General features: G+C 44.1%; 1 protein-coding gene across 1 annotated transcript; it reads right to left on the reverse strand.

Annotated features, from left to right (window-relative positions):
- Positions 1-2,427: 2,427 nt before the first annotated feature.
- LOC131891402 (uncharacterized) lies at positions 2,428-4,780 on the reverse strand. The gene is made up of 4 exons (XM_059240952.1): positions 4,631-4,780; positions 4,427-4,552; positions 4,202-4,362; positions 2,428-2,817 (listed from the first exon to the last, which is right to left on the reverse strand). The coding sequence occupies exons 1-4, from the start codon at positions 4,668-4,670 to the stop codon at positions 2,752-2,754; spliced, it is 393 nt and encodes a 130-aa protein (XP_059096935.1). The 5' UTR covers positions 4,671-4,780; the 3' UTR covers positions 2,428-2,751.
- Between the last annotated feature and the right edge of the window lie 8,203 nt (positions 4,781-12,983).

The raw sequence follows: 12,983 nt of genomic DNA on the forward strand, positions 1-12,983 counted from the left end.
ATATGACATTGGGATCCAAGGCAAGGTTCTCAATTGGTTGAAAAGTTTCATTTCTGGTAGGAAGCAATTGGTTAAAGTCGAGGGATCCCTTAATGACATTTATGATGTCAAGTCAGGTGTTCCCCAGGGTTCCATCTTAAGGCCCCTCCTTTTGTAATATTCGTTGCCCGCTTCAAAAGCTTAGTATTACTGCAAGTCTCTCGTCTTATGCTGACGATACAAAGTTAGTTTCTGGTAGGAAAGGCCAAGATTATACTAGCCTGGCAAAGGAACTCGCAAGAATCTTTTCTTGGGATGCTGAGAATAAACATAGCCTTGATTGTAATGAAATTCCGCTCAATGACGTTTGGATCAACTCCTTTAAATACTCCACTCGTAGATAATGGAGGTAAAGATATTGAGCAGGTCTCATCTATGAAAGATTTAGGTGTAGTCCTCCAGAATAATGGAAAGTTCGATGAGCATATCCAGTTGAAAGTTGGTAAGGCTATACAAACATGTGGTTTCAAATCTTGCATGTTTAAGTCCAGAGGCAGTATCACAATGCTAATTCTGTACAAGTCGATTGTTCAACCACATCTTGAATATGCTTCACCCATTCGGGCTCCAATGAGTTCAGCAGGTTTGCAAAAGGTCGAACAAGTCCAAAGATGTTTCACTAGGAACATCACAGGAATGGGAAAGCTCTCGTATTGGGAGAGACTAAAAAAGTTGGACTGAACAGTGTTCAGAGAGGTATGAAAGGTATCTGATACTGTTCGTCTTCAAAAGCATCCATGAGCTTTGTCCCGACCCAGTATTTAGGGTCAATTCTAGTGACCGTAGAGGCTTAATGTGCGTTTTTTAGAGCACCTTCAAGCCCTCGAAGATCTGCCTAGTTCGAACAATGAAGTCCACTTTTCTTCTTTCTCGGCTCCTTCATTGTTTCATTTGCTTCCCTTGTAGAGTCACCATAGCGCTAGTTGATCCTTTTTACCATTTGTACTTCCAGCTTTGATGACGTGATCAAAAGGGGGGTTTTGGTTGTTGTGTTTTTGGTGGCGAAAAAAAGAAACGGCCGGGAGTCGAATGAAGGTTACAAAACGTGTTTCCAGTAACAATTCTTTCGGACGCTAAATTGGTGACCCCGACGTGATCTGAACACGATAACCACACAGCTCCACCATGCCACGATTTCAATGAGCTTATGTCGATTTTGTGAGGACCATGACGGAGAACGCTAGCCAGGAAGAGAGTTTCGAGGCCCAGGCCAAGTGGAACAAGGAGGTTGGAGCCCAAGGGCGAGACCCCTGACGCCCGCATGCGCGTGATGGATAACCGGCCTCTCAGGTGGGTACGCCGCCAGTCATCCTGGATTAGACGTGAGGAGAGCTTCAAAATGCCCAGCTCTGGGAAACGGTTAGGTGGATATGATTAATCCTCTGAGTCAATCCTAAAGAATTTCTGAGGTTCTCACGAGTTCAGTGCACCCTCTGTTGCCCACGGTGTGCGGCATTTCATCCCCACTGACGGTCTGCCTGTGTTTGCCCGCGCTAGACGCTTGGACGAGGAGAAACTTCGGGTTGCCAAGACCGAATTTGCCAAGATGCTTGAGGCGGGCATAATTCAGAGATCCTCGTCACCATGGTCATTGCTGCTCCATGTTGTGCGCAAGGCCAACGGTTCTTGCGCCCCTGCGGCAACTACCGAGCTCTCAATGTCGCCACCCGGGACGACCGCTATCCCATTCCAAACCTCCAGGACTTGCAGCCTACCTTCACGGCAAATCCGTCTTTAGCGTCGCGGACCTTGTTAAGGGTTTCATCAGAGACCAAAGACTGCAATAATAACCCGTTTTGGACTGTATGAATTTTTGTGGATGCCTTTTTGGCCTGAAGAACGTGGCACAGGCTTTCAACGACTGATGGACCAGGTCTTAGGCAAGTCCCCCTGTGCATTCATCTACCTGGATGATGTACTCATTGCATCTACCTCCTCAGAACAACACAAAGAGGACCTGCGCAATGTCCTGCATCTCCTTTCCGTCAACGGATTGCAATCAACAGAAAGAGAGTCTATTCAACAAAAGGCCATGATCTACTTTATCAAAGGCCTTGGCAAAATCAAGATAGACAACATCTACTGACTCATGCCTTTCCAGTCCCTCAATGACCTGCTCTAAATGCTCAATCAGTTGAGTAACCGTGCTAAAATGTGCTCGGAACCCGTCCTGGCTAGGAGGAAGGACTTCATTGACCTCAAGAAATTCAACTCTCCTCTTTGTAAACATAACACATGGTGTCAACCTCTTTTGCCTTTGCCGTTCCCATTAAAATACTTTAATGTTGTTTCTCAGATGAATCATACCGTTGTCCCTCTTCCTCTTCTGGCCTAATGAAGTTGCTATGCCATATGCAGTGAGAATACAGATAAAAAGAGACGTTTCTTCATTCAGTAGAAATATAATTAATCCGAACATGACAAAGCTCGATCTGAAGTATGAATTCATTCTTCATCAAGCCGACCGATTTCGCTTCAGCTAGTATTACAATGATTCACATATTTTGAGGGTTTGAGATGGGGTGCAAGTTGTGGAGTCTTCATTTCAAGGTAAGTAGGGAGTTGTCATTTGTTTAGATTAATTTGATCAAGTGCGACTTTTTCGCGCTTCAATTGCCAGATCAAATCCACAATCATGCACATTGCTTTAATAACGTCAGGATCTTTTCCAGTGCAATTCTTCAGTTCACCGAGGGCATCTTGGTGGGGCTTTTATATCTGTTGACCAATGGCTCCATTACACCCAGATGCAGTGCAGAAACACACGGAAGATCCATCCTAAAATAAAAGTCAAGGCTAAAAGTAAATAACTACGCCCGTTGTTGGATTTCCAAGGATACTTTGAGGCACATTTTTTGCGCACTTTGAAGTCTTGAACTAAGACGCGTGGACCTCAGCAAGTGAATTTGATCATTTCCTTTATAGAGGGGTCCCTTCAATTCTTTGAGTGTTTTTGACCAACCCCGTGTGATATTGATTGTTTTAAGACCCAAATCATGTTTAGTTGAACTGGGTTCTTGAGCCTGTTCAACAATCTCAGAAAAGTTATTGTGCATTATCTTTTTGTTAACTAAGAATGGGACTTTATCCCGTAGCCTTTTACAATCTTGTAGATAAGGTACATAAAAACATTTCGAACACAGAGCCCAATGGTCGTCAACAGGTCAATTAATCGCCGAGAAACGGGAACGATAGACATTGTTGCATGATTGTCAACCAAATCGGCAAAACCGTCGCTTTTACATTCACATTTCAATTAATAAACTTTATTGCCACTTTGGTCATGTCAGATGGCAAAATGTATAAAATTTAATGTAAAAAACATCTAATACAAAAAAAGCTTTTGGCATACCTTTCATGTACGTTTTTGTACATTTCGCAGTCGTAATTAAAGTCAATCAAAGCTTTTCTACAGCTCCTGAATATTCAGGGGAGGGGTATTATAATGTCTGAAATCTCGAAATTATCTTTTTGAATTGAGCTGGAGCCGTCATTTTTGACATTGAAACTCATAAGAAGCATAGTAGTTTATTCCTCTGATATTACCACTTCCATTCTTGTCGGACTAATCATGTGTTATGGAGACAGACCAATTGAATGACCCATCCTGTAATTTACTTGAATTCCAAAACTAAGCACAGAATAATGGCGTTGTGTTGCTTCCTTTTTGAGTACTTAATCAGGAACTAAGAGTTTATCAAGCACCCTCTCAGGTGGTATTCATCTAACTCGCAGTTAACACATTGCTCGAACGTCTTCTTATCCAACTTATCCAACAACTAGTTCAATAACTTGAAGCGGCAAAATAAATTTTTTAAACAATCTAGCTTTAGGAGCTTTTCTTAAATGCAATTTATATTGGGACTGAGTAAGATTTAGCAACTTTCATGTTCTATACAAAATTCCTATCAAAAGACTTATGGACCAATATTGAAATTGGGACCAATCTTTGGTAAACGAATAGTAAGATAAATCTATCGAATAGACCATTGCTATTTGCAAGTACATGGTACGTTTCCATATACGGATCATAAATGACCCGTGAGATGTACTCTTATACGTATGGACAAACTTCGTGTATGGAAATCAATCATGATTAATTGGCTGGAATTGGCCCTTCCAATCAATAAGGGATTCGACAAATTACGAGTTTAACCATTACCTGTAGAGTTTTTATCGAACCCAAGTCAATGCATTGATTCAGATTTACGAATGTGGTGATCAAGCCCCAAAACGTGTTAACTGGGAAAATATTTCCAAGAACGTCAGTCAAACCAAAATCTCCACAGCCTTTCCACAACAGGGTCTGGTTGTTTTCATCAACTTAGTGTTTGGAAAAAGAAAAAGAAGGTGTAAGAATATAAACGTTAAATTCAAACCATCTTACTGATTTGCATGTTTGTGCAAACTGGAATGTTGCACAATTCGAGCTTTTCCCGCACTGCTCCACCACAAGGCACATAAAATTGGTTGGCATCCTTGCAAGAGTAGCATTTCAAGTCCTCGGTCAAAGCTAGGTTGAAATTGATATAAGATGCTTGATTTATTTTTGGGGCGTACATTAAAACCTTTAAGATGTGAGATATCTTACCCATGCCAACGAAGGCCGTAAGAAAGAGCAAAAACTTCATGATGTTACTCAATTGCAATTTCAAGACGACTGAATGAATACTCGTACAAGATATCAAAGCAATGGTAATCGTATTCAGAAAAGCAAAATATCAGCCAACGCATCCGCATCGACAAGCAGGGCCCAGACAATACTTCATGAACAAGGAGAGGAAGGAAAAGTGAATGGAGGTCTGATAACAGTGGTTATGAATCATTCATGGTAAGTGCCATACACCAAAGATTGAAAAAGTCCTGATTAGTTATTAACAGAACTGTGCAATGATGCAAAATATTCGGACCAGAATATGTACATAAATAGGCATAAGAAATAGTCAACACATGTAGCAACTTGATTTGCATCTTTAAGCCATATAGCCAAATACTTTCGGCCATCTCCTTATTCCACTGCATCATCATCTGGTCTCAAAAGCGAGCCTCAGACAAGGAGAACTTTTCCCACGAACGTAGATCCGTGAGAGATGACATGCAACGCTCAACGTCAACCACAGTAATTGGTGTACAGAAGAAATTTGCCATTATTTTTGGGTCTGATGTGAGCTTGGCTCTCTCCTCTCTGTCCATGGGCTCACTCAAGGACGACGTTATCACTGGACAGCGATGGCGGTGAAGGAAAATGAGTAATTCCAATCCATCAAATGCATTTATCTTTACACAAGTGGACTCAGTTGTAGCCTCGGAAAGTACTAGTCAGTTTTCGTCAAATTGACAAACGCTCTTTGAGCCGACTAAACCCCAATTTGTTGGAAGGAAAAAGCATTCGGTTCCTTGGGATAAAAGTTAGGTTTCATCCACCTCACCGTGTCTGTCCAGTGATGATGTCATCCTTGGATAGCCCCACTGGCCCAATCTCCTCTGAGATATCGGACCATGCTTTCTGTATGACTGGCACTAGTCTCTACTCCTGGTTGACTTTTCCTGATCATGGAGAGAGGGTTCTTGCAGAAAATGTGAAATTGGTTGCAGAGAGCATGAATTAGAAATGTAGCAAAGTCAGCGTATCCATTAGGCCAAAGACATTCAAAATTGCCTACCTGTACGTGAGGTGATTCAAAAGCAAAAGTCTAATTCGATAACATGATTTGAATTTGTTGGCTTGATAAATAACCTCATCATTAACAAAGAAAAAGATGAGAATGGGTCCAACGAACTGAGGGAGATCCTTGTTTGTACAGACGTTCAATTTCATCCGTTTCGCGTCGGGCTTCATGTCTCAAATCTACATATAAAGCAAACGCCTCTTAAAATGAATGTTGAACCCTAGGAGGCAATTGAGATTAGATAGGCAGCTTTTAATTTATTCAGGGTGGCAACCAGTGGGGATTTCGGGTCTGCCAGAGAGGCAATGACCCCTGATTGGCGGGTTCAATTCTCAATTTGAAAACGTCCAACACAAGCAGGTCCAACGAACCTTCCGGAATCGGTGGGTTAGCCAGAATTGTTGTGGAAATGGCCCAAAATGTTTAACTTGGCTCTCAGTTGCGGAAACGGTCCACATTTAGGTGGGGTTGGCTGATATTTTAAGGAAATGGCCCCATAACGGTAGGTTCAGCAAATCATACAGAACAAGCCCTGAACAACAATAGGGGGCTTGACCCGTCAACGAGGAAAGGGCGTGTGGCATGGGTACACGGTCAGTTCATAGAACGTAATGAGGGAGTTACCAGCGTCAACATCAGCTGGTCGCCACACCACACCCCCTCCCTCGGGGAAAGTTTATTTCCCAAATGAAAACAATAACAGAAAGAAACAATGGCAAATATAAGTTACCGACGAAATTGGTCATAAATCAGGCGTCCTCGTCGAGACACCCGAGGCTCAGAGATGTCTGGAAGGAGGTCAACAGACCGAAAAGCTGGCTTCAACCTGTCAACCGTCACGGTGTTGATCCTCCCATTCAGATCCTACACACGAACAAACACGAAGTCAACTGTAGATAAGGACGAAGATGAGAATGGTGAAACAAAACCATGTCGACGAGGATTCACAAAAGGAAATTTTGAACTTCTGCAACGGATGTCGGCTACAAACCTTCCCGAAGCCAGAGGAACAAGGTCCGTGGAAAAGAACCGCCCTGGAACCCTCAGAGATTCTCCATAGGTCGCCTAAGCTGGAGAATAACTCAAATCATCCTTCACAGCAGAACGCAGCCCAAGCAAAACCCACGGGAGTTCTTGGTACCAATCATGGATATTCACCAGCTTGGCCATGAGAGATGCCTTTAAAGATCGATGAAACCGTTCCACCAGGCCATTCGTTTGAGGATGATCGGAGGTGGTACACGAGCATTTGAAGCCAAGAAACCGACCAAGATGATGCCAAAGGGCAGACTCAAATTGCCTCCCACGATCAGTTGTGATTTTCTCCGGGCAACTTTCGAACGTTGACAAGACATGCAGGAGCAAACAATGTCACAAATATCCTTTTTCACGTTGAACCACACAAAATCGGCCTCGACGGCCTGAGTGGTAGGACGTATTCCGGAGTGGCTTAGATTATGAAATGTGCCAAAAATCTGATTGACCCATGCTCGAGGGACGATGGGCCGAGTTGATCCAGTAGAAATATCGCACAAGACCGTCACATCTCCAACTTCTTTCATTTCGACCTCAAGACCAGAAACCGCACCCGGTAGAGCCTGAACATTGGGGTCCGCTGCTTGAGCATTCCAAAGCTCTAACCAATCAATGGCTGAGCCTGACGATCATTCCAATACAAGCCTTTGGAATGCTTTGCAGAGGCAAGTGGAAGATGATCCGTAAAGACGGTGAATGAAGTACCCTCCACAAAATGTCGGAAATGAAGGATGCAGTTTTTTACGGCCAACAGCTCCCTGTCAAAGGCGCTGTATTTCATCTCGGCCTTTGATAAAACCCGCGTGTAAAACGCCAATTGTCTCCACCCATCAGCAATCTGTTGCTCCATAACGGCGCTTAAACTAGAACTGGAAGCATCACAGGTAACGGCTAGAGATAGATCAGATTTGGGGAAAGCAAGCAAAGCGCGACGGGATAGAGCATCTTTCAAGATCTTCATAGCTTGCTGATGTCCAGGAGTCCACACAAAAGGGGTTTTGGGTTTTAAAAAACCTCGAAAGGGGCTCACAAGGGACGAGCAATGGGGAATGAAGCAGTGGTAGTAATTCACGAGACCAAGAAGCTTTTGTAGACTTTGAACATCGGACGGAGGGGGGTAATCAACAATAGGTCGAACGCGATCTGGAAGGGGCTCCACTCCTGAAGGTAAAATTTTGTGGCCCAGAAAATCATCCACCCCAAAAACGCATTTTTTCCTTGCTCAAAATGAGACCATAGCCTTGTAGGCGGCGAATCATCTCCCACAGATGCCTTTCGTGATTCGATGCGGAAGATGAGGCCACGAGGATATCGTCAATATAAGCAAAAACGCCCTCAAGATCACGAATGACTCCATCGATAAAACGCTGAAGGGTCTGTGCCGAATTGCGCAAAACAAAAGACATCCTGTTATATTCAAACAAGCCGTACGGGGTAATTATGGCTGTTTTCTGCCAATCCTCTTCTGCCAACGGGATCTGATGGTATGTCTTGACCAGATCGATTTGCGAAAAGGTGGTAGATCCGGACAAATAAGCAGTAAAGTCATGGAAATGAGGCAATGGATAGCGGTCAGGTGTTGTTTGGTCGTTGATCAACCGATAATCTCCACATTGTCTCCAAGACCCATTACTCTTGGGAACCATATGTAAAGAAGACGAGTAGGATCACAATGAAGGCTGGATAATACCAAGAGACAAAAGCTCATCAAACTCAGATTTGGCGTTGTGGTACTTTATCTTAGGGAGACGGCGAGCACGTGAAAAACACGGCGAACCACTGGTTTGAATGAAATGGCGAACATCATGAGAAGCCGGAGCCGATGAGAACGTAGGTTTGAACAGGGATGAGTGGCGATTCAGCAGCCGTAAATTCGGGCCAACATCAGATATTTGACAAATTCCAGCCAGAGGGTCCTGTTGAATTGAAGCGGTTAAAAGAAATGTAGACAAGAGAAAGCAACATTCTAATAGCCACTTATTTTTTACATCCACCAACAGATCATGAGACCCCAGGAAATCGGCTCCCAAGATTGGCATGGAAACATCTGCAACAATAATTTTCCACTTGAAAATAGTCCTCAAGCCAATATCCACACGGTGCGTCATAGTGCCAAAAGTTGGGATTGTAACGACGCTCGCATTGACAAGGTGGAAAGCCGAAACAGGTGGAGAACGAATGGTGGCTGCCATCTCTGAAAAGCGACGGCATTTTTTTACCATACTTCCGATGTAAGTTACACGAATAAGGGTCTTTTTTTGCCACTGCAGACGCAAATGATGTTCTGGCCGTTGCTGATGAAAGATTCAAGGCCTGCTCGTAAAACCGATCAAGTGGTTTGTCTAACTGAGTAGCCAAGGAAGCACGAGCATGTTCGGGAAAGGCGCGGAGGAGTTTGTCCTTTATGTGGTAGCCCAAAATGTCATCAATGCCCGATAAAAGGGACTTAGATTGAGCAAAGCGTTCCACAATTGGCAAACTATCCGCACCCAAGTCCAAAAACATAGCAATCCGTTGGGCCGGTTTCACATTGAAAAACTTGAAAAGATTACACTTCAAGGTTAGATACGGGTCCGGGTCAGAAACTTCCAAAGACAGGACGGAGCTCGGGACCCTTGAAATGACATCCGCTCCTAACACCGAAACAACATGGTCAAATTTCGTGCTTGATGCCGTGAGGTTATGAAGGCGAAATTGAGCTTCTGAGAGAAGAAACGACTTCTCTGGCTCATGACTCTAAAAGGGAGGCAATTTCACGGTCATGACAGACGCCGGAGACACGGTGGTGAGGCCGTCTTTTTCCATCAATAAATTTAACTCGGGGTCACCAAATGTGGCATGTGTACACAGTCAATTCCAAGAACGTAATAAGGGCAGCATCAGCTGTTTGCCACAGGCGCATATTTGACGTGTGCTGACAAATTGCAGAAACGGTCCTAGAACGGCAGGTTCGGCTTATTATGTACAACAAGACTGGTGTGGCCGTCCCCATAGGGCGGGATTGGTGTATCATTCGTACCCCAGATCGTTCTGTAAAGGCGAACATCAGTGCGAAAAACCCTCCTGAAATATTCGCCATGATAACAAGGTACCTTAGCCATGTCAGAAATGATGATCATGACTTCAAGTTAAAACTGTTGTGATGGCTAATATAGCCCCAAGCCTAACGTGAGCTGCGTAGTGTGTGCAAAAATGATTACCTTCTTTGCTAAGTTCAGATCACATTCAAATTTCTCTTGGAACGCGTCGATTTTCCCTTCGTGATATGGTTCTCCCGACCGACTTATCCTATAATTGGTGGAAGGGCAAATAACTTTCCTTTTGTCAAAGGCTTCCTGTTTATCCACGTAGGAATCGCCGGAATCATCGGAATCCTCTGGTGCTAAGTGATGCATCCTAGACCCGCAACCTCTGATTCCCAGACAAGCTCCGTCGAATCAATTAACACCTCAAACCAGACAGATCTAGGTCACCCCCAGCCATTCTTACTTCATTACAATTCTTTCTTCGTGCACGACAAGGCTGGGGGTACGTACCTTGATATATATCGAGGGAGAAAAACCATTCTTAAATATGTATTACAAATGTTTAATGATTCATAGGTTAGATCACTGAATCTCGGGGTTTTTCACTAAGAATGAACCTTTGCATGACACACAGTTAGGATTGTGAAGCGTTTAGATTGCTTGGACCCAATCGATGGCCTGGCGCGGTGTCATCGGCTTTGGCTCTCTACATACAGTGGGTGGTGGCGATTCGACCGAACTGTCTCTTGACCCCGTGCCTTGTTTGTGCTGCATGTCCTGATCTTCACAGGCCACGGCAGCGGCAATTAAGTTGAGCCAACTGGGTAGCCGAGAACAAGGTGGTTGATGTCGGTGGGACAGACGGAGCCTTCTTCCCGCGCCCTTTTTCCTTTGCCAAGGTTGGCGGCGAATCAACCTTTACTGGTGGCCCATACCACTGGGATCGAATCCGGATTGCTTATTGTGGTCTCTGCATCCACTTCTTGACAGGATTCAGCCAATATCACCCATGATATCTTGGATGATCTGCAGATGATTTGTGGATAAAGAGCTGCAGACTTTAGCATCAATTCATTAAGAAACCCATGAATAATGAAGTAAACCATTATGAACTGCATTGTCAAACTTGTTGGCTCAGGCTACCCAACAAAATGGCTTGTTTGGAATGCGACTCCTTGACAGTTCCCACAAACTAATTAAGGCTTCCCCACAGATCATAATACGACAATAATATGGTCTCTGAGACCCCTAACCGTAGCAGGATATACAGGGTTGGCCACGTAAGAACGGTCAGAGAATATCGAGAATATTGAAAAGAGAGAGGCAGAGTGGAAAATTTTGGTTTTAGGTAAATAATTTGTCATGTTTGCCCTAATTAAGTAAGAATAAGTTATTCGACATATCGGCCTCTGTTTTGAACTACATTCTTAAATCGGTGTGTGCCCCAACACAAATTTGGCGCAAAAAATTCGCTGAAATCCCTTGCCAGACAGTCTTAAAAGCGGCGATCAAAGCCTCCACATTCGGGTAATTTTCGGGAAAATTTGCCCAGGTCCTGGTGAAAACAAGCTTTTGCTTACCCAGAACCTGAGGAATTACATGTTCATGAAATTTTTGATTTATCAAGATGCTAATGCAATGATAAAATTCCGACATTATTTAATCATGATCAAAGTGTTCCTGAAATAAATCTATCTAATTTCTGTCCCCTACCTTCCTCCCTACAATTGCCTGAATGGAAAAATCCACTGGAATCAAATCTGGAGAGGAGGGCGGCCAAGAGTTTTTGTCCGAAAATGCATCAAAATTGGCCTTGCACCAGTCTTGCGTGATTCGTGAGGTCTACCTACGAGCACCAACTCGTTAAAAACAGAGGCTGATATGTGGAATAACTTTTGGTTACCAAATTAGCGCACACATGAAAGATCCCAAAGCAATATTTTCACCCCAACCCTCTCTCTTTTCAATATTCACAATATTCTCTCCCCGGTCTTACGTGGCCAACCCTATGGTTATGCCATTTTATATCTGGTGAACCAATTTGGTGCTGCACGCGCCTCCACTATTTGGATCGCTTATATCTTCCTTGTTAGAGAGAGATCATTCGAGAGACCTTTACGAACTTGTGGCTGAACATCGATACTTTATTCTTAACTGACGTAAAACAGCTTACATGTCAGGGTTACTAAAATAGGTTGCTCGTCTGACTCGATCCGCCTCCATGCCCCCCCCGCAGTCAAGGCCATCTTCAGATAGGCCTCACCTTCCGTAATGGGAGGGAGCCCCTCTTCTCCGGGTTGATCTTCTTAGAGGGACGGGCTGATATTCTTTCTTGGGTCGTGGCAGGTTCCTGGGGCCACAGTTGTCCGGTTCATCACTCACTGGAATCCTTCCACTATTTTCCTTATATGCAGGACGTATAAATCTCCGATTTCGCCATCTGATACGCCCCGTTTCTGTCTTCAGCTTATAACTTCTCCTCTGAGGGAAACACTGAATGATTTCGGCCAAGACGTCTCATACCTTGGTTCCTGGATTCTGGACCCGAACGATATCTCCCACCTCAAGCGGTTGGAGCGATCTTGAACGAGAGTCACGACGACTTTTCTCATTTTGCCTGATGATCTCAGCCTTCTCGTCAGCCCCTCGAATTCGCCTCGAGATTTCCTTTTGAAAGCACCTCGGTCCTACTGGAATCCTTGTCCGCGTTGGTCTTCCCAAAAGACGTTGTGCTGGTGACAAGCCGTCCTTCCTAGGTGTATTGCGGTACTCCATCATAGCCTGAAGAAATCTTTCGTCGTTTAGGTTGAGTTTGGGCTTAATCTTCTTGATGATTCCTTTCATTGTCTTAACCGCCACTTCTGCATATCCATTTGCCTGATGATGATATGGTGACGATGGATCATGGTTGATATCCCACTTCCGACAAAACTGGGCGAACTCTCTCAATTTGAACTGAGGACCACCATCCGTGGTATTCCAAATTGAGAACACCACTTCAATAAGTGCCTAGAGACATCTTCTGAGGTTACTCGTCCTGGGAATGGGAACACCTCTGCCCATCCCGAGTATTTATCCACAATCACCAAATACTCCTTTCCAGCATAACTGAATAAATCTGCAGCAATGGCCTCCCCTGGCCATGCCGATCTAGCATCTTCAATTATAGGTTCTTGTTGCTGGCTTGCCTTGTAATATTCGCATGTGTCGCATT

This window comes from Tigriopus californicus, chromosome 12 (genome assembly GCF_007210705.1).
Source record: "Tigriopus californicus strain San Diego chromosome 12, Tcal_SD_v2.1, whole genome shotgun sequence".
NCBI lineage: Eukaryota > Metazoa > Arthropoda > Copepoda > Harpacticoida > Harpacticidae > Tigriopus > Tigriopus californicus.

Coding starts and splice junctions, on each gene's coding strand:
- LOC131891402 (XM_059240952.1), bottom strand. CDS start 4,670: ATGAAGTTTTTGCTCTTTCTTACGGCCTTCGTTGGCATGG. Junction 4,363..4,426: donor TTGCACAAACATGCAAATCA/GTAAGATGGTTT, acceptor CCAAACACTAAG/TTGATGAAAACAACCAGACC. Junction 2,818..4,201: donor GTTCGATAAAAACTCTACAG/GTAATGGTTAAA, acceptor CTTTTATTTTAG/GATGGATCTTCCGTGTGTTT.